This window comes from Terrapene carolina, unplaced genomic scaffold (assembly GCF_002925995.2).
Source record: "Terrapene carolina triunguis isolate 2854851 unplaced genomic scaffold, T_m_triunguis-2.0 Scaffold192, whole genome shotgun sequence".
Lineage (NCBI taxonomy): Eukaryota > Metazoa > Chordata > Testudines > Emydidae > Terrapene > Terrapene triunguis.
This window is the reverse complement of record NW_020664543.1, coordinates 8,312,342-8,334,741: the sequence shown is the minus strand read 5'-3', so window position 1 is coordinate 8,334,741 and position 22,400 is coordinate 8,312,342. Positions and strand designations below refer to the sequence as shown.

Sequence of the window (22,400 nt, the reverse complement as noted above, 5' to 3'; positions counted from 1 at the left end):
GAACAAGTCATTTTGTTTTTGCAGTAAGCCTGAATTCAATAAGGCCATTTAAAAGTCACAGCTAACATGTGAAGGGTATTTTTCCATTAAAATAAAAGTGGCTCTGGTTGATTTGATCCAGCTTACTAGTAGAATTTTTGCATTGTAGACCACCACAAAGTGTTCTGAGGTTCAGATCCTCAAGTATTTTATAATTTGTCTGAAAAAAAGGTTTAATATAAACTTCAGTCCAATCTGCTCAGTCCACCACAGACATTTCAAAATTAAAATCCTCACTCATCTAACTTCCTCAACAGCAGCAGCTGTAAGAGTTAGTTGGGCTTACCTATCACCGTGATGTTCATCTTGTAGCTACTTCTCTTCGCATAGGAGTGACGGTTGCTAGCTTCGCATCTGTATTCTCTCAGATTATTTAATTTAGTTTGCCTGTCCCTGAATTCAGCATATGTATTATTAAATACTGTGATGGTGTGAATAAGTCTGTTTCCTCTGAAGAGCGTATAGTTTATAGGTGGAGTTCCAGACATGGATTGACAGCGTAGGAGTAGGGTCTCCCCTAACACCATCTCCGTGGATGGGCTGGCAACAGAAAGAACTGGCTCCGAGACTGGAGCTAAAAGGAGAAAAAACTGTTATTGAAGAAGTTGTATCAGGGGTAAGTCTAGTACCAGTAGTTAACTAAAGACTGCCATATTAATTTATACATGATATGTAAAACATATGCTACCTATTTAGCATCCACAGATTGCTTATACTTTTGTTCCAAGGGATAAAGAAAGCTACCCACATTGGCTGCACGGGTGTATTGCTAGCAGACAACTTGATTTCCCTATGGTGCAGTCCTCCATGACCAAGATAACTTCTGCCTCCTACTGAGATCTGGGAAGACTGCTGGGAGGGGGTGGGGCAGAGGGGCGCTAAATCAAAGGAGAAGCTGATGGAGTTTCAGATAAAAACTGGTGACTGAAAAGGTGTGCAAAGTATGTCCAGCTACTGAGAAAGGTAACATGAGGTAGGATAGAGGGGAAGGTCATTGGGAAAGGGATGCAGCAAACCTTTGAAGGGAGTGACAGGGGATGGAAATGGGAAGACATGCTAATTTCCTTCTCCACTTATGGCTGGCCCTGGAAAAAGCGAACCAGTTTGCATCAGTACAGAACTCGTTCTGTATGTCTAGAGCAGGGGTGGGCAAACTTTTTGGCCCGAGGGCCACATCTGGGTATGGAAATTGTATGGCGGGCCATGAATGCTCACAAAATTGGGGGTTGGGATGTGGACTCCACTGGGGGTGCGGGTTCTGGGGTGGGGCCAGAAATGAGGAGTTCAGAGTGCAAGAGGGGGCTCCAGGCTGGGGCAGAGGGTTGGGGTGCAGGGGGTGGTGAGGGCTCCAGCTGGGGATGCGGGCTCTGGGGTGGGGCTTGGGATGAGGGGTTGGGGTGCAGGAACGTACTCCAGGCTGGGACCGAGGGGTTCGGCGGGTGGGAGGGTGGGTCAGGGTTGGGGCACAGAGGGGGTCAGGGGTGCAGGCTCTGCTCGGTGCTTACTTCAAGCAGCTCCCAGAAACAGCGGAATGTCACCCCTCCGGCTCCTATGCGGCGGCGCAGCCAGGCGGCTCTGCACGCTGCCCTGTCTGCAGGCGCTTGGGGCGGGGGCAGCGTGCGGAGCTCCCTGGCTGCCCCTACACGTAGAAGCCAGAGAGGGGAAATGCTGCTGCTTCTGGGAGCCATGCAGAGTGGGGCAAGCCCCTGACCCCGTGCCCTGGCTGGAGTGCCAGAGCGGGACAAGCCCTGGACCCTGCTCCCCAGCGAGAGCTCGAGGGCCGGATTAAAACATCTGGAGGGCCGGATGCGGCCCCCGGGCCGTAGTTTGCCCACCCCAGTGTAGAGACTACAAGAAAGTTACACAGAGTGTTACTTGCTGTTGGCAAACAGTACAGACACCATGTTAATTCAAGGGTTACAGCCTGACCCTGCAAACCACTGGACTACTGAGGTGCTCAAGTGTTTTGCGGGATTGGGCCCTTATAGCTCCTTATCAACTCACCGTAAACAGTTATCTGTACAGGGTTACTCTCCTTGATGATTCCTTTTATCTCAGCCCTACAAACATAGGACCCGGTGTCATTCACCTGGGCTTGAATAGTGAAGTTGCTGAAAGTTTTCAACAGGGTGCCGTTCTCCGGAGGTCTCTTTACGATAGAGAAGTTTGCTTTAGGGGAGCCATTAATATGGCACCACAGGCTTAAACACTCATTTTCATCCAGGTCAGTCAAAGAAGGAGTCAATATTGGCTTGGCAAACAACTCTGCCAAAAATATAGACAATGGATAGAATTAATTCAGGTTGTGCATAAGGGCAAAGTAGCTACATTTCCCAGACTATCCAGGGGGAAGGACACAATGAAGTGAGGAATTGTTTGTGGTTTATTAGCTATTTTTATCCACCAGCTTGGTAATAGAACATAGACTATTGCCATCCCAGGGCACCGCTTTGTGGCCTGGAGTGGCCCTGCAGGCACCCTGCCTCAGTTTCCCAGAATAATCCAGTCATAGTCAAGGTCTTAGAAGTAAGATCCCTCTCAATATAATTCAGCTCCCAAAAAGGCCCTTTTCTGTTCACCTCTTAAGTTTAGAGTCTCCTTCTTGGGACTTTGTTCCAGGCCTGGCCTCCCTAGCCTGTAGACTCTCCCCTCAGGTTCAGTGGTTTCCCAGCCCTCCTTCCTAAGGCTCTGTCCAGGCAGAGCTCTTCCCCCCTCACCAACTCGTCCTTCAGCCAGCTTCTCCCTTGACTGGCCTTGGAGCCTCCTTTTGAGTCACCCTCCAGTCAAAGTCAGGCTCTTGATCTTCCCCAGGTGGGTCTAATAACCCCAAACACCTGTCTCTGTTAGCTGGGAGGGAAGGGAGCCTTGCCTCTCCCACACTACAAGGCTCCTGGTCCCAGACCCTTAAAGGAACGATGGTCTGGGATGGCCCTAAACCCTCCCTTTCAGGCACTAACTGCTCCTTGAGACCATCTTCCTCTCTCCTTACGACTGCTTCAGTCGCTTCCCTGGACATACAAAACTGAGTAATTACCTGCTCTGGCCTTAAGAGGACAGTACCTCTTTACAAGGCACAACAAATCCTTGGCCACAAGCAATGGACACAACAGTTGCTAAATGAATCGCACATCTACAGCATGGGGGTAGAACCAGGACCTTCAGCTCCAAAAACACAGGCTACAACTACTCAAGCTAAAGAAGTATCTCCAAGAGCTGTGGTAATGCTGATGTTCGTATTCTCTGTGACTCTCTGACCACTAAAGAGAAACACAATCACAAACCCTTGAGCAGGTCTGACATACCTTCCAGAATGAGGCAGCAAAGACACACAAACATATTTAGGAATGCACATGACATACCTCCCCACCCACCCCACCCCCGGCCCCAGTTAGCCAAAGCAGATGTCAGCACCACATGGAATCCAGGAATTAATGTGGGTAGATTAATCTCCAACCTAGAATTTAGGCTGGAAGTATCACAAGAACAGGTTCTGGTGTCAGATTTCTTGGGGAGGGAGGATCCCTGCCAGACTGTAAATTGGCAAAAACAGCCTCTCCCATGGTATTTTAGCACTTTTTGTTGCAGACATAGCTAGAGCCAAGAACTGCATATGAAAATGGACAATAGTGAAATGGCCAAAAGCTTCTTCTGAACCCCCATGAAAACAGTTCAGTTTGAGTTCTTGGGGAAGGTCCAGGTTTGGTTCTTACTTTATCCAAAAAGGTTCACCTGCCCTTGTCTTAAGCCAGAAGGATAATTATTTAAAAAGAAAAGAGCAGAGAAATACTACAGGGACGGCTGATGACATAAGAGACTACATTAAACTGATTAAACAAAACAGATATTCAACCAATCTGCGCATGATGCTGGCCATGTGGCTCTATGGATATTCTGCACATTACATTATTAAAATCCTAGGGAATCCTCATTCATTATAACATAATAAGAAAAACAACAACTCATGCAATGACCCAGCTTGTGTGTGGCACCACTGTCCTCTACTGGATGAAATGAGAATTGCTCAACTGCAAGTCATAGACTTTACACTGCGAGCAGTGTAAGAAGATTCTCCTTTAGCTAAAGTTATAGAGTGCTGTGCTTTTGGAGCAGATGGATATGTTTAACCCTGTTGTCACTGTGAAGTTCCAAATGGCCATGGCATGCAGTTTAATGATAACCATGAAATGCTGGGTGGCCATGGATTTATCAGTACCTTCTACTGGTATAGCATTTTACATTTCCAGAGTACTTTATTAACGTCCCAGAAAAATATTACCATCCTCATTCTACCACTGGAGCAAACTGAAGGACAGAGAGGATAAGGGTCCATACAGACTACAGAACAGCCACTTGGTGGATTTATCATGGCTAGACTATGGCCCTTCTCTAACATGGCTGCTCTTGTCATTGTGGATGAGACCAAACCATTTTATAATCAGGATTTTTTTTTTAAATCACTCTTTCCCCCCACAGCCCTAAGTTAATTTGGTCACCTTTGTAGTTCAAATGGGATCTTTGCTAAGCAGTGGTCAGGCCCAGATCCTCAAAGTTATCTAGGTGCCTAACTCCCATTGAAATCAGTGGGAGTTAGACACCTAAATACCTTTGAGCATCTGAGCCTCAGTGTCAGCCAGGATTAGAACTCAGGAATTCTTTCAGGAAATGTACATACGAGTGTCACCCTCCTAAGCTAAGCAAGATCTAAGAATTAACAGTGCTCCTACCTGCCACAACAATGTTCATGCTGGTGGTTTTGGACACTCTCCCCAGTTCCACTTTGCACGTGTAATTGCCATTGTGCTCCACTGTGGCTATTGCAGAGTAGGTCACAGAACTCTGACCTCGTGTACTGTTCAGTATCCTGCTGTCTTTCTGGATGAGGATTTCAAGTTCATATTTCCGGACTAGAATCGTTGTGCACACAATGTCAATTCTGTCTCCTTCTGTAATGTTCCATGGGGACTTGGATGTCAGTTTAGGATGTGAAAACGGTTCTGAAAGGCAATAAATATAAAGCCATTGTGACATTAACCTTCTCTTTTTTAAAAGAAAGTATTTGTTTGGGTGGGTAAGGCATTCACATCTTTGCTGCTGCTATTGTTTGGCTAGATACCCTTTTCTGCAGAGCTGCGTTAACAAGGAAGCAATGCATCAGTTCACATGGTGAAAGCTCTGTCTACAATCTTTTTATTTTAAATTGAAGCTTAGATTTTAAGAGAACCCAGCTACAATTGCAGGAAGACTCCAATAATTTTTGAACCTGCAATTTTCCATCATCTTTGCTAATGACAATAACAAGTGGTGTACAATGGTGTACACAGATGGATGTGCTGTATATGAATCAAGACTCACATTTCTCTTGGAGGCCAGTCCTGCAAGTTACAGAGCACCCACAACTTCAACTAAAGTGATGGGTGGGCACTTAGAAATCAGCTGACCTAACAGCACAGATCAAAACACGTTAGAATCTAACCCGGAGGATCCTGGATTTGGATCCTGAACACTGATGCCATTTGGGGGCGTATGGATCCAGGGTTTTAGTTCACACCTATCTGCCCTCCAGTAAACCAAGAACCAGATCTGCTCGGTCCCTTACAAATACTGCAGCATTCTCATACAGTCGCACAGGGGACTATGTTTTTAACTAAAAACAATATCACCATTTCGAGATGTCCATGTTTTCAAACCAGGCAAACAACAAATTATAAGAATTACAAGCGGTTACAGGGAACCCCTGACAGAGGTGCCCTCCTGCGGACAAGCGCGGTGATGCACGGCCACAATCTACCTCAGTGTCCCCTTCATCCACCCGTGCAAAGGAATACTTGCACAAGCATCCTAAAAATAGCCACAGTGCCACAAGCAGTGGGAGGGGCTACTGCCCCGAGTACGTACCTATGGTCCTGGGTGGGTATGTACTGGGCTAGCCCTTCCCACCACTTGAACTGCCATGGCAATGCTCTGTTTTTAGCACACTAGCTCAATCAGAGCTAGCATGTGAATGTCTCCTCAAGCTGGAAACCACATCCCCAGCTCAAAATGCAGACATGTCCTCAGTCTATTCTCAAGCAGCTCTCCCCTGCCCCTTCCTGGCCTCTTACAGGGGTCAGTCACCCTGTGACACGAGCAAAGAAATGTAAGGGCACAAACTAAGGGCATGTCTACACTACAAAATTAAGTCGACCTGACTTATGTCAACATACAGCTGCCACACTAATTACATCGCTTGTGCGTGTGAAAACTTTGCTGCTTGTGTCGGCGGTGCATGTCCTCACCAGGAGCGCTTGCACCGATTGAACTATCAGTGTGGGGCATCTTCTGAAAGTCAGCAACTGTCGATGTAAGCAACGCAGTGTCTACACTGACACTGTGTCGACCTAACTACATTGACGTTGACTCTACGCCTCTCATGGAGATGGAATTACTGTCGGTGTAGCAGGAGAGTTATGTCAGCGGGAGCGAAATTTTAGTGTAGACTCTTACATGGTTAGGTCGACATAAGGTGCCTTGAGTCGACCTAACTCTATAGAATAAACCAGGCCTAAGCCACTTACCCACAACTGTAACAATTGTCATGTTACTGGGCTCTGATGTTTCAGAAGCGACTGCTGAAGTAACCTTGGCAATACATTGAAAACGCAATATTCGATCCCCCTCTTCAACAGGAAATTCAACAGATGCAAAGTTTTCTTTTAATTCTTGCTTCCTTTTCTCTTGATTGGGCAATATTTTTTTGAACAAGAAAACGAAGGGAGGCTTTTCTTCTGGTACTTCACACCGTAAAGTCACAACGTCACCCTCCGTTACTTCTCTTTTCAGGGCAGTCAGTTTTGGCTGGGACAGCCCTTTGGAAAAGAAAACAAGCAAATATAATTAGACAGACCTAAAGCAGAGACTATCTGTGACAATTGTGCTAGTGGCTATTTTAATGGACAGGCAGAAACAATCTGATCCCAGACCCAGGACAGATTTTTACAGCTGACCAAAGTCTGGAATTGGACATCCAGGAACTTTAGGGTAATTTTTTTGCTGTGTGGATGGACACTCCAATCATACCGCTGTAACCAGTGAATCAAGACCTCTCTCATCCCATAACTCTGCACCATTGGACATCCCACAGTGCACGTTCCTAGCTAACTTAGGCGATGTTTGCCCTGGGCACATTCTACCAGTATACCGTACTGGCAAATCACTCCCAGCATGAATGCAACTATACCAACAAAGCTGCCGATATTTGGGGCTTTTTCTTATATAGACTCCTATTACCCCCCACCCCCGTCCCGATTTTTCACACTTGCTATCTGCTCACCCTAGTGGGGCTCCAGAGTAAGTTACATGACTGAGCTTTATTGTGTCCACACTGTATGAGTTTTCACACAGCGCTGACCCCACATGCAGTGTCCTGTCCCAGCAGGCACTGGGCTCAGTGTAAAACCTGGGAATGGTTTTCTGTGGCAGCCTCTTCTGAGGATGCTCCAAAGTCCTGGTCAGGAATCTGGAGGGGCCAGCTCTAAGACTTTATAGAAAGCTTCCCCTCAGCTGTGAGTGTGTTCCATAATAACAAGAGATAAGCAGACTTTAAAATGAAATGAGCATCACTCTAGCACAATCCAGATGCCCTTTCACACACCACAACTGGAGGATATGAAGTATACAGAGGAAGACTGAAATCATCTCTGTGTTACTGAAATTAATCATTTAATGGTAGCATGCAAGAAATAACTGTGAGTGGTAATGTTCACATCTGACATAGGCATGTTGCTTTGAGCCAGTATAGGCTTGATCTCTGTCCCTGTCTTTTTGTTTATAGGTGGAAAGAAAGGAAGCTGGGTTCTTCTTGAGTAAACCTGTATTAATGTGTGTAAACTGGCTGCTTATTTGTGTAAGTAACTTGACATACAGAGACATTAACCGCATACAAATCTGGGGCTTCTGAGGGCAGCCCCTGTACCCTCCATTGAACATGTGGCCCTAAATTCATGAGACAGGCCAGTGACCAGTAACAGAAATGTCTCCACTCCTGTACCCCCATCCCTGTATTAAGCAAGAGCCATGGTAGCATCAACCTGGACAGGAGCCCTTTGGAAGTGCTGCACTCAGTAATGGCACCATGTTTGAAGCACGAAGGTCACCCTTCTTCATCAATGTTTCTAGCTCCTACACTGGAACAAGCAACAGGGAAAATTTGATTTCCCCATTTGGATATTGGAACTGGGGGTACTGGTCCTTTAAGGCAGTAGTTCTCAACCAGGGGGATATGTACCTCTGGGAGTCTGCTGAGATCTTCCAGGGGGACATCAACTCATCTAGATATTTCCTAGTTTTACAACAGGCTACATAAAAAGCACTAGCGAAGTCAGGACAAACTAAAATTTCATACAATGACTTGTTTATACTGCTCTATACACTATACACTGAAATGAAAGTACAATATTTATATTCCAATTGGATTCATTTTATAATTATTGATAAAAATGAGACAGGAAGCAATTTTTCAGTAATAGTGCGCTGTGACACTTTTGTATTTTTATGTCTGATTTTGTAAGCAAGTCGTTTTTAAGTGAGGTGAAACTTGAGGGTACAAAAGACAAATCAGACTCCTGAAAGGGGTATGTAGTCTGGAAAGGTTGAGAGCCACTCCTTTAAGGCAGGGTACAGGCCCAGCAGAGCCCTGGACCGAGGCTTTCTGGGAGTTGCCATTCCAAGAGGGACAATATGAAATTGTAGGCCAGAACAAGGAACGTTGGGGAAGGGGACAGGGATATGCATATGCTCCCTGTCCTCATAAGTGGTGAGGAGGGAAAAAGACTGGCTGTGAAACTGCCCCCCAGATGCCAATAGTACCAGCTGCAGGGTGATTTTTTTGCTTTGTATGACATAAGAATCTGTTCTTTAGGAATTGGAGTGAGGATCTGCCACTGGCCTGCTCGGTGATCTTGGGCCAGTCACTTCACCTCTCTGTGCTTCAGCTTATCCTCATTTTACTGATAGTACTGCCCTCCTTTGCAACGTGTTTTGAGACCTCCGGATGAAAAGTGCTAGAGCATTATTATTAATGTACATTGATAGAGTAGGACATAATCTACTCTGCTTTTTGTAACGTAGAAGATAGCCATGGTTGAAGGGATACATACCCGTAACTCGAACATCCAAATCATTGCTGCTTTTAGACTTCCTGTTTGCCTCCACAGTGCACTTGTAGCTTCCCGAATCTGCAAATCGAGCTGGCGATATTTTGTAACGTGCTCTGTTTTGCTCCGACGTGGTATTATGCAGAAGACTGTCATCCTTGTAAAATAAAAAAGCATGCTGCATCTGGAAGCTGGCGCTTTTGCTAATGTCCACAATACAGGTGAGTTCAATTGACATTCCATTCTCCACTTTCAGGGATGGCACAGTGAGTTCAACTTTGTTGATGGTAATAACTTGATAGGGAACGGGGGGGAAAAGTCACATTTAGTTTCAGTTTATCCAAAGCAATGCTGTTCTCTGAAGTTGCTACGTAATGCTCATTGCAATTGCTAAAGGCTGAGAGCTCTGTGAGACAGGCACGGTCCTACTTTCTGGCCCTGAGCCTGCAATTAGATCCACACAAACAGACTCCCACTGAAGTGTACGGGGCTCCAAGCAGATGAAAAGATGCATGTGATTGCAGAATCAGAGTCTATATTTGTATAATGCCTTGCACTATGGAGCCCTGATTGGGTGCGTCAGTGCTACCCCAATACAAATGCAATATAATTCCAGTTATCCAAATTCCCTTTTTTCAAAAATCCTCGTTATCTGAATCCACAGTGTTCCCCCCATGTAGCCCCATGCTAGTTAATAGCACTTCTGTTTATCTGAATCCTGGTTATCTGAAACTTTCGGGTGTCCACCAGGCTTTTCAGATAACTGGGATTATACTGTGCTACCATGACTATTTCAGCCCACCTCTCAATCCTGTTTTTTAAGGATTTTTGTGGTCGATGCTCAAGGTTCCCCTCCCATCATTTGCTTTCATTTTCAAGCAACACATCCGTACAATGAAGTGATTTTTTTTAATTACAAGATGAAATGGAGAGCAGGGAGGGGGAAATGCAATTTTGAGCACTTTTGCCTTTTGCTGTGAATATTTTGCAAAGCCCTAGTTTTAACATACTGCTCAGATTCATGTCCCCACCGGTCAGAGGAACCACCTAGGAACCATTCTGGCATCAATTGTGTTTTAACACAGTTGTTGTCACTACAGTTTGAAAAGCCATGTGGCCTAAAGACAACCCATGCTGGCCCACCCGTTGAATCCTCAGAGTTATTTCAGCCCTCCAGGATATCTCATCTCCTAGTGGGTGGGATTTCCTGACATTCCGTTTCAACTGGGGGAGGCAGGACAGCCTGCCACAGACTCTAATAATGTCTAAAGAAAGAGAATGCTCTTTTGTAACAGTTATAGTTAAAGAAGGCAAGATTGGGTGGGGTGGGGTCCACCCTTGTGCAAAGAGTCACAGCAAGGTCTCTATACACTGTTTAAGTCCTGCTTGAATAGTGCATAAACTTGTGCTGGCGCTCTGCTCTGGAGCGAAGTTATCTCAGGCAGAGAACAAAAGTGAAGACTATAGGAAGTGCTAAGCAAAGATGGGAGAGAAAAGAAAAGAAATGAGAAAAAGAAACAGCAAGAAAAGAAATGTGGTGACTAAAGAAGTTAGAGGCACAGTGCATAAGAGGTTTGTATGAAATATTTCAGAGATTTGTCCGCCCTATTGAGCTAAATGGAAATTTTGCTATTGATTTCAAACAAGAGCAGGACTGGGCCCTTTGTATCAAACCTCTGTATTCACAGCAATGTGAAACACCAAACTTTTCAGCCACCTTTTTTTCCTCTCTCCATAGTGTCATCTCAGATGCTACCCCCTTGAAGAGGAGAAAGAGGTGAGGATAAGAGAACAGGGCATTCTTCACCCCAAAAAACAGTTGTTTCCCCCTGAAGCTCATTGTAGAACTTCCTGGGCTGCCATGAATTCCTCATCTCCAATTCCCAGAGACAGCTGTTCTCCTAGAAACTTGACCACAGGAAAATCTTTCCTGAGGTCACTGACTTTTAGATATTAGAGAAAACTAGACATTTTAAAGCACATTTGCGTATCCCTTCAAACATACATACGCACACTTGAACTTGGGGGGCTTGAATGAAATGGGACTTGGTTGCAAACACCTCTTGAGTAGGATTTGCAGAACAAAACCCCAACGGATAGGGTTTTGCAAAAGGAAAACCCAGTTTGCTTGAGCCAGCTCTACTGAATTTCCATTCTCTCTGCAGTAGGATGAGAAATGTGTGTACTAGAACTGGGAGGAGAGAGAGCTAAATGGGTCTGCAGCTGACTTGTTCTGGTCCACTTATCTCTTGTGATTCATTGTTTCCAAGTCCGATAGCAAGGGAGTCTCCGCAACAGAGGAAAAGCCAACCATTATACTTATTTGGGTAAATGGAAAATTGCAGAGCAGCCCAATGTGCTGCTGTATCTAACCCTGTAGGCCTTGGACCAAATTGATCGCTGGAGTAATTTAGCAGAAGTCCCGGGAGTTATTCCAGGTTCCTTTATCTGCTTTACCTGGCTGCGTGATAAAAGATACACAGTGATTGGAGACACGGTGGAAGCATTGGCCGTATTTTCTGTACTGCCGTTTGAGGCTGATCTTTCAGGAAAGGGAAGATAAAGAAAGCCTGATCTTCCAACTTTTGCTCCTGTGAGTAGTCCTTACCCTACATGAGTGGCCCCACTGATTTCAGTGAGATGATTTTCCCAGGTAAGGACAACTTGTGAGAGTAAATCTATAGACTCAGGCCCATCCTTACAGCCAGCTAAATACAGAGTTTTATTTCTGAATGTATATTATTGTTTAGGCTTTTTTAACATGAATGTCGGATTCAGTATAATTTTTCAGGGAGCTTTTTCAGGATCAAAAGCTCTGAATTTTTGGGAGATTTTGTGAAATTCTATACTTTTACTTTGTCCTCTCGGATAACGGTTACTCAGGGCTCCCATTCTGCAAACACTTCTGCACTTGAGTAACCTTACACATCTGAGCAGGCCAATTGAACTCAATGGGACTACTCGCATGAATAAATTTAGGCCAGTTCTACACTAAAAATGTCAGGTCGACCCAGCTACATCACTCAAGGATGTGAAAAGTCCGCACCCCTGAGTGAAATAGATAAGCCACCTTAGCCCCTGGTGTAGACAATGCTAGACTGATGGAAGAATTCTTCCACTGACCTAGCTACCACCTCTTGGGGAGGTAGATTAACTACAGCGACAGGAGAACCTGGTCGCAGGACTGGGCTCCAGTACTCCTCTCGTTGCTGTAATGAGTTTCTATACTGAAGCACTACAGCCTTTCTAGTGAAGATGTAGCCTTAGGCATGTGTACGTGTGATTTCCATGTTACTCAAATTGTCCTGAGCTGTTGAACTTCTAACTGTCTAAACATTGGGCTTTACTTACCCAAGTTGGGAGAAGTTACGGTCCTTTATATAGAGACCTTGACTTTGTCACTGTAAGTCTTACCCTTATATATACACATGTATAATGGGATTTTCTGACTGACACAACCTTAACTCTATATAAGGACCATAACTTCTCCTTAACTGCTTGGTCGACCTGACATTTTAGATCAGGCTTTATTTATCTTCCCTTTCCTGAAAGACCAGCATCAAACGCTTCAACTCTGTCTCCAGTCACTGTGTATCTTTTATCATGCAGACAGGTAAACCAGCAACACGGTCAAGTGTCACATTTTCCGGAGTTTTGTTAGTTGATGTCACAATATTCAGATTATTTAAATTTAGGTCTCTTTCTTGGTGAATAGCAAAGGAACAGTTAAAACCCATAATTGCAAGATAGAGAAATAATTGGAGAAAACTTTCATTTTTTCCTGCAGGAAATAATTACAGTTTCTCACACAATTTCCCAGTTTTCTGGTGTCCCAAATAGGATTGAGGAGCTCATGATTGCAAATTCAATCTGCTTCCATAACCCACAAGCCTCAATCAGGCAAACTCTGCATAGCTCACCTCCCACTTTTGTATACTAGGTCTGCTATTTTGTTAAACTCTAATGCACTCCAGTGTGGCAAAAAGGTTCTAGTAAATAATGATTTTTAAAATGTGCCAATTGAGGGCCTGATCCTGAAATCCTTGCCTCGCCAAATCTCCCATTGCTGTACACAAGCCTCTGCTTAGGAACAGTCGAGGTCCAGAATACTGCCGGGAAGTAACGCACGTCAGAACTACAATCAATCAGGAGAAACTGCATAATACCTTCACGCAATGGGTCAAATTAATCCTTGGTGTAACTCTACTGACTTCAATGGGATTATATCAAGACTGATTCTCACCCATTCTGACTTCAATGACACTTGAGCATGTGTTTCAAGGGATTTAAAGTTAAGCACATGCTTATGGATTTTGCTGAATCAAGGCCCCTATCTAATTCCAACTCCTTTGGACCATATGGTACTATGATTTTTTAAGCAGAACTCCCCATTAAAAGAAGGGTAAATAAGAACAGCAGAATCTGGGCCTGTAAATATATCTTTGTTATTAATAAATATACTCTCGCCTCTTAATATGAAAAATTCCATCCAGATCCATCGGATCATTGTTACAATTTTCCAGCAGATGGCAAGGTAATACCCTACCAGCTTTTTTTTTTTAATTGCATCGAAGTATTTATTTAATAAAGAAATATTTATTCCTTTATCACCTCAAAAATGATACATTATTAGCTACAAGTCTTATTCATGTAGCTATAAACAAGCCAAGGAAAACAAGTTTATGGGCTTTGTTTGCTTTTTCTTGCCCTAAAACTAACGGCTGGTGGCTATGCCCAGATTGCTCAGAATTTAAATTACCGGTTAGCTAGAGGGAGCTCCTAAGAACCCTTGTTCACATTCAACCACCAAAGTGAAAGATGAGGTGGGGCAGTTTCCCTGCCTCTGGTGGAGTTGCCCTGTCCCTGTTTACTTGTAACTCCTCCTAGCCAGACATAACTTTGCCTTGGCACTCATGAAAAGGCCTCTGAAAATCTTTTTTGCATTCTAATGGACCCGACGGTACCAGGCATTTCCCAGCATAAGGGAGGAAGGAGGATAGCCCACAAGGCTATCACCCGCTTCACCCAGTTTCAAAAGGACACAGTTTCAGCATCATGCTGGAACTTTCAGTACTTTCTGGATATTTTGCAGAACAAAGGGTAAATACATCCAGCAAGTGCCCTTGATTTACATCTACCAAATGGTCTCGCCTCCCTCCTGGGTTATGGGGACAAGACAGTGGCTTTGTTTCAATATGACAGTGCTAGTAACTAGATTCCCCATTCCATCCCTTCTTTTGTGAACCCTGTCAAATGAGATTTATTGGGGGGGAAAGGAGGTGTCCCTGAAGGAAAAAATATTGGCAGCACACTGCTGATTGAAACACAGTTTGCAGCAGCAAACACTGCCCGTCAGGGTCCTTTTTGCCAGTATTTTGGGTTAAAGACTAAATGAAGATGTTTGAAAACTTTGTATATTGCACATCACCGATGCTGTTTACTCGCATTGAACATTTATCATTGCAATACGGAATCTTATATAATAAATAATCCTACAAAAACCCACATTGACTTCAGTGGAGTCAGGATTTTACCCAAGATATCTGGATGGGATTCTGTTTCTAACTGACCATCCAAGCACATTTTCTGGCATTTTTTAAACAAAAACGGACTTCAAGTTAAATCATTTTACATGGGTCAAATTCTGCTCTGAGTTATATCCCTGCAAATCCAGAGTAACTCCACTGTGGATCCACACCACAGTAACAGAGACCAAAGCAGAATTCAGTCTTTGGCATATCAAGAATTTTAGAAGAAAGGTCACAACTCACCATCGTCTTGAGCTTTTAGACTTGGACCTGGAAAAGTGAGAGGAAATGTTATATTCAAAGCTTAAAGACTGAGTTTAAGGACAAAATGCAAAAATTTGGAAATTCTTCATGACAGAGAATTCTGAAAAATGTTTGTTCAAACCTGAAGGTTGATCAAAAAACATACATACTAGGACAACATAAAAAACGCATGCAAATATTTAAACAGTGAACTTACAGTGTAAGAGAATCACCAGCACAGCGAAATACATCTTGTCATTGGAGAGCAGTCACCTAGTTACAGAATAAACTGATCATCAGCTCTGGTTGGTTATGCCTCGCAGTCCTAAAGCTCCACAGAAGTTTTGATTTTTGGGAAGAAACCAATAATGCAACTTTGCTATGAAAAACTGTAGGTTTTTCCACAACTTCGGCAGAAACTGGCTAGATATTGGTCAAGTAATCGTTCTCTTTACTGGAAAGTGGAAGTGGCAAACAATGAGAATCTATCTGCTGCTAACAGGCAGATTATTGCTCAGGAAGTGACTGGTCTTTTCCTGAGAGACCCACTGAACTCAATTGCTTTGTTTAGGTTCCGAAGGTGTATTAAAAAACAAGAAGTCCCAGTGACATTTATCCTGAGACTCCTGTCAATACATATATTTTTAAGTCATGCTTAACCATTTAAAAATCAGAATTACATTTACTGTTGGATCTTGCTGGAGTCCCAGTAGACTATTCCTCTTCCTTCTGGCACTGAAAACCCTTTCAGAGTGGATTTAGATATGTAGCATAACTATGTGTTTGTCCCACTATGGCTGCTCACAAGGGCTGTTTTGCTGCACTCTGTATGGGACTGAAATTTCTATTGTGATGCATGGGCTCCACTGTAGGTACCGTGGCAAGTTAAATTCATTTAAGCAAATATAGTGGTACCGCCCCTAGAGCAATGAGATCCTAATGCAGATTACCATTGTGCATATAAAAATAAATGTGTACTAATGTTTTTTATCTGGTATATTTAAAGCTGTGCAAAATATACACACCCACAAAACCCAAATCCCCACAGTTATCTGGTTTTGGGATCTGTCTCCTATTAGAAATTTGAACCAGCATTGGCAACAAGGCTCATGGGTCAAATTTCAGAACCATAGCTAAATTTTCCAAAAGTTTGAGGCTGTTTGAATCTGGGAATGTGGTTGGAAGTTTTGTGAACCTTCTCTAGGGTGAGGTTAAGGTGAACAAGGATCGATTTGTGGGTTTTGTTTTTGTTTTGTTTTGTTTTTGGGCATTGAAATCTGCAGTTTCTAGACATGAAAACCTAGCTGAAGTTTGTGATTTTGGCCACGTTTCATTTTGAGCCTAAAGCCTTGAAATTAAAACTCAGTGGGTGTGAACTAGAGCGGGACTGAGAGCAAAGTGAAGGTAAAATGGGTGTAACCCTTTGCACAATGTACAGGGAAATGGTGAATTGGGGCCATGGTGTGAACTTAGTTTAGAGCAGGGGTCTCAAACACGCGGCCCGGGGGCCACATGCGGCCTGCGGGGTTGTTTTCTGCGGCCCGCAAGCTCCTTGTGGCCCCCCGACCCCTCCAGCGTTTACCTAGAGCGGCTCCAGCCCGACACGCACCGGGGGCAGGGCAGGCTCCCTGCCGTCCTGCCCCCGCGCCGCTCCGGGAAGCAGCCGGAACATGGGGAAGGGGGGGCACAGGGGTCTGTGTGTTGCTCTTGCTTCAGGCAGCGCCCCCAGCAGCTCCCATTGGCCGCGGTTCCCCATTCCCGGCCAATGGGAGCTGCTGGGGGTGGTGCCTGAAGCAATAGCAACGCACAGACCCCTGTGCCCCTCCTCCTTCAAGTTCCGGCCACTTCCTGAAGCGGCACGGGGGCAGGACGACAGGGAGCCTGCCCTGCCCCTGGTGCGCGTCAGGCTGGAGCCTGCCCCCCGAACCTCTCCTGCAGCCGAACCCCCTGCCCTGAGCCCCCGCCACACCCCAGACCCCTCCTGCACCCCCTGGGAACAGGAAGGGGGCAGAGTTGGGGTGGGGATTTCGGGGAAGGGGTTGGAATGGGGGCGGGGCCTCATGGAAGGGGTGGAGTGGGGGTGGGGCCGAGGGCAGCGGGGGGAGGTGTCAGTAATGCAGCCCTCGGGCCAATGTACTAGTCCTCATGTGGCCCTCGTGGTCATTTGAGTTTGAGACCCCTGGTTTAGAGCTGTGCGGAGGATGGAAATTCAGTTTGGAGAAGCATTTTGAGATTGACATTTGGCTTTGTTAAAAATTGGAATGAAAACAAAAAAAATTGAAATTCTTCATGCAGGAGAATTCTGAAAAATGTTTGTTTTGAGTTAATTAAAACATTTTGTTTCCATTTAAGTATTGTATTATATTAAAATATGATACAACATTAAAAATTTTGAAACAAAAATCATTTCAAAACAAAAATGTAATGTTTTGTTCCAATGTTGAAATGGGATGTTTCAACCTTGATGGAATATTTTTCCCGATTTTCTTCCTAAATGAAATTCTGGTGAAGTTGACCCAATTTTGCAAAGTGTTTCAGTTTCAGCAGAATTGCATATTCTGACGGAACATGATTCTGTCAAAGTTTCTGCAAAGTCCAAGCATGTTCTCACAGAAGGCAGTGGTAAAGTCCCTCACTGCCCTCAATCAGCGCAGAATCAGGCCTGCAATATTTTACTGATTGCTGATTTAAAGCACACACACACACACACAGTCTCGATATTTCATCATGCTTTGGCTACACAATCAGAGCGACACAAGGGTGTTGCGCAGCTCTGAGGACATACATCATTTCTTATTACAGTTATCTGTGCTCTGTGTGAGATATATCAGAAAGTGCATAGAAATATGAAATATCGTTGTTTATTATAGTAAACTGCCCCATCTAGTCAGCCAATTTAATGCTCTGCCTCTGCAATGAGCTCCACACAGGCAGATCCCAAGAGCCTCGCACAGACTTATCGACTTCAATGCGCCTTTGCACAGACACAGGGGTCTGCCCATGCCAAACTCATCACAGGATCTGACCTGAACAGCTAAACTAGAGGCTAGTTTCATTGCGGCAGGTTTTAAGGTTATTTTTTGCTTTATAAAATAGATGCAAAGTCATTTCCTGTACATGGGAGGAAGCATATTTTGAGGAGAGATTTGAATGCAGCTGGGGTGAAACCTTGGCTCCGTTAAAGTCAGTGGAAGTTTTGCCATTGACTTCAGTTGAGTCCAGATTTCATCCCAGAAGTACAGAAGACAGTAACTGTGCAACAGGCCCAAGTGGGAGTTGCAGTTTTGACAGGTCCCTGGATTTTACCATGAGTCTCATGATCAGTAGGGTTCTTCTTAAAGCCCCAGTTACTGTAGTTAAGTCAACATGTGAAGCATTTGGCTTTCCTTTTATACAAATGGGCAAGTCTTCATGGTTGTGGAGAAAAGTGAACCCTTAAAGCCTCAGAAACCAGAATGCAAAGAAAACCTTGTGTTTAGTCTTAAAATCTCATGATTTTTTAGACCTGATTCATGACTTTTGAACAGTCAGAGCTGGTAACTAGGGTGACCAGATAGCAAGTGTGAAAAATTGGGATGGGGTGGGGGGTAAAAGGCCTCTATATAAGACAAAGTCCCAAATATCGGGACTGTCCCTATAAAATCGGGACATCTGGTCACCCGACTGGTAACATTGGAGATGGTCCCAAAACAAGAGTGGGAGAAGGGCAGAAAGAGAGGTGGAGTGGAAGGCTTAGGCACAGCAAAAGGGAAGCGGGGGGCGGGGGGGAGTAGAGAGAAATAGTTTCCCTTAGCTCTTTTCTGCCTCTCTTGTTTTATTTATTTTTAAACTACGTGATACTTTGCAGAAGTAGCAGATCTGGGTATCGATTTGAATTAAGAGATCTGGAAGTTCAGACCCTGTCTTTTCAAATGGAGTCAGAGATTCTGAGAGGATATTATACTGAGTAGTCAGCAGAGCCCATGGAAAAAGTTACTTCAGCTAAAACAAACATGCGCTGACTCTGGCCAGAGGTTGGGGGGAAGAAGAAAAAAATCGAACAACTTAACAGTATACATAAACAAATAGAAGGGGACTCGACTCATTAACTCCATCACCAGCCTCAGTTATGGTTCTTCATACCCTGTTAGCCCTTCTTGTGGCCTAAGATTTGCAAACTTACATGTGGAAAGCAGCATGGGAGTGGTTGTTTTTTATGCCCATTAATCCACATCCAATAGAAAATATTCCATTGCAGCAACTCAGGCTTTGTTCTAATTCTGTTTTGGCAAAATAGGAATAAAAGAGTAGCTGGCAAAGCAGAACTCAGGAAAACAGCACACGTCACAGATGGCAGGGGTTGGCCAGGGTTTGCTTTATAGATTTTGTCACAGTCACATTTTAGGGCCTTTATACATGTGTATATATGTATAATATGCACACACACACACACACTCCTGGCCCATAGCATGTCTGCATATATACAAGAAATTATTATGCTATAAACACAAACAGTAAAAACTAAGTAAGGATTTCCAGATGTGGCTAAATAATAGCAGCAACTCCCCCCCCCCAAAAAAATCCACACACGCACACACACTTTGGTCATAACACTACCATTTTCCCGCATAAAAAATGTTTCCCATTACTAGGCCAAATCCTAAAGTTCTTACTAAAAATATATAGAGAGATATTAGTCACACACACATATATAGAACTAGATGGTGCATTATATATATATATATACACACACACACACACACACAGTCATACATATTTTCACCCATAATCGTATATATAGTCCTAAGACATGACTATGTAACAAATTGCAGTGCAAATACCAGTCAGCACTAACCATCAATGACATATGCAGGTTCCTCTCTTCTGCATTGCCAGCTCTTCCCCCCAACCCACCCTCCTCCCCCACACCGCGAAAAAAAAATTAGGAGAAAGCTTAAACTTTTTTTCTCTTGGACTCAGTTTATTGCATATTACAAACAGCAACTTGTGACTGATAGATAATCTACATACATCTCAGCTTTAAGGTTATAGGTTTTCCCATAACTTTTTTTAATGGTAAAGGGAAGGGGGAATTTTTCATGAAAAAAAATGTCCAGTTTATGCTGATATAGACTATGTAAAAGCTGAGTAAGGACTTCAGGATCTGACCCATTATTATTGTTTGTTACTGTTATTACGCAGGACACAGAAAGGAGATGTAATATTTTGCTCAGTTTTTAAATAAACTAATATATGAGTATCTCAAAAATGTACGCAAAATTTCTTTAGGAACTTGGTCATTATAGGTTAGTATCAGACCTTTATTCTACTGTTGGACTGTAGCAAAGCCAGGAGGGAGAGGTACTGGACCCTAGTTGTTCTCTAAAAGCCTATGAAAAAGTAATCAAGGCAAAATACAAGGAGAGTCATTCAGCCTCAGTCCAGATGACAAGGGCAGAGAGTGCGGTCACTCACAGACAACGTTTTTCAACAGGATGAGTAATCTTTTGGCAGTCTTTTGATTTATACAGGACTTGCCACGCCTATTGCAGTAACAAATGATGCTCAGCCTAATTCTAGTCAATACCTGATGCTTCAGAGGACAGTTATACAGGGACTGTCGTATTATATATATAGTTTGTACAGCACCTAGCACAATGGCCTTTAGTCCTACCATAATATAAATGTTAAGTAAGAACACCACCATGTTTACAGTTTATACCATGCAGCATGAGATCTGATTCACTGTAATATTATCCAACTTGCCTCACTGCAGCATTATCCACAAAAATATTCATTCATTGTTTAAGGCCAGTTAATTTTCTTTATTGACGTCCCAAATATTTTAAAGTATGATTCAAAAGACCTTCAAACTTTGCAGTTCTTGTAAATACCTGAATTATTATTGTATCTTTCATGGAAAGTCCTAGTCAGAACAGAGAAACCCATAATAATCACTGTAAAATAGCCACAACCGGCATTCCTCTACCATGCATCATTTCTCTTATCCCAGTTCCACAAATTATCTCTGTCCCCCAAGCAGCATTCTAGGCAGAGCACAAGTGGACTTCAGCAATCCAATGACAACACTTCTCAAAAGATGGAGTGCAACCTCTGGGTGCATGAAGGACAAGCCACAGGGAAGGAAGCATGGCCAGAGCTCTCAACTGTTCTCTAGAGTCACAGATTTCTTTCAGAAAGAAAGGAAGGGCTTGTCTACAAAGGGATATTTACAGTCATTTCTATACCGTTTTCTTGAAAAGGAAGGAGGGGTGTCAGCTTTAAAACGTTTGAGAACTACTGCATTAGGGCAGCCCCATCTTCAGACAACCTCTAAAAGTACCCCCCGTACTTCCACAGTAGTTGGCTCTACAAACAAACAGCTCTTCAGGCTCCATAAGCAAATTTAGTAAATGATGTAACTACTCCCTGAGGAGACTTCCGCAAGAATCACAGATTTATCAACATTTTGTTTATGCTCTAAAAATCCTTCCTCTTCCTCTCTCTCATTGGAGGTAACATAGGGGACGTTAGCACAGTTTACCACTCCTGGCAAACAGGATTAGACCACTAAGGACATATAAATATTCCTTCAATTTTTCCTGATGTTGGGAACAATCAAGGACACCTGCACGCATTTTAGACTTGCAATTTCCCCAAGAGGTCACCTGCCCTGCATCAGGCCAGGAAAATGAGAAGTTAAGGCAAAAATTCATATTTCAGTCTACAACATACTGAGTCTCTCTTATCTGGCCCCACCCCTTGTATCTTTGGATTGATTTACACTAGCCATTTTTTCTGTACAGTTTCCCATCATGGCTATTACCGCTGCCGCTCCTTGGATGATAGCAACTATGGGAGCATTAGTGTGGAACAGCTGCTGGCATTTTAACCACCATTTCATGTTACTCTCCTCAGAGCAGGTGTAAATAACCCAGTGGTAGCTGCGGGCAACGTGGCTACAACTCGCGCTCACATCGTTGCTACAAGTGGTGGAAATACAGCAAGAATCGCAATGGGGGAAATTTCATTAAAGGAATTCTAGAGCAGCCAAGGCCTTTCTGTGTTGCGTGTTTATGCCAAGGTTTCTTCAGAACTGAAATCAACTTGCCTTGCTTCCTGCCTGTGAAAGATCTGTCCTCTGGCATTCTTGACTGTGGTACGTGTGTTTTTTAGAAGAAAGTGCTGAATAAAAGGATTTTTTTTTTTTTTTAGTTAGGCTAACATTAAAAAGAAAGTAATGACGTTTTCCCAGCCCTGGCCAGTTCAGTCTGTGCAATCGAAATTTAGCAGGTGGGGTACAAGTGCATTCCATGTGCAATGTCCATAATATTCCCTTCCTCAGTACATCAGTACATTTTTAAACCAATCAACTTTTGCTCTGAGGTCAGAAGTGGGAGCCGGGAACTCCTGAGCTCTAACCTGATCTCTGACACTGACTCACTGTACAGCCTTGATCAAGTCAATTAGGCTTTAATTT

General features: G+C 43.8%; 1 protein-coding gene across 1 annotated transcript in view; it reads right to left on the bottom strand.

Moving 5' to 3' along the window:
* PECAM1 (platelet and endothelial cell adhesion molecule 1) overlaps positions 1-15,403 on the bottom strand; it is a 51,943-nt gene extending 36,540 nt beyond the window's left edge. The window contains exons 1-7 of the mRNA XM_026654444.1: positions 15,159-15,403; positions 14,942-14,968; positions 9,174-9,464; positions 6,594-6,884; positions 4,764-5,033; positions 2,044-2,304; positions 326-613 (exon numbers count right to left, since the gene is read on the bottom strand). Of these exons, the coding sequence (XP_026510229.1) occupies positions 326-613; positions 2,044-2,304; positions 4,764-5,033; positions 6,594-6,884; positions 9,174-9,464; positions 14,942-14,968; positions 15,159-15,192 (1,462 nt within the window). The 5' untranslated portion in view covers positions 15,193-15,403. The remainder of the gene's footprint in view (positions 1-325; positions 614-2,043; positions 2,305-4,763; positions 5,034-6,593; positions 6,885-9,173; positions 9,465-14,941; positions 14,969-15,158) is intronic.
* Positions 15,404-22,400: the final 6,997 nt, after the last annotated feature.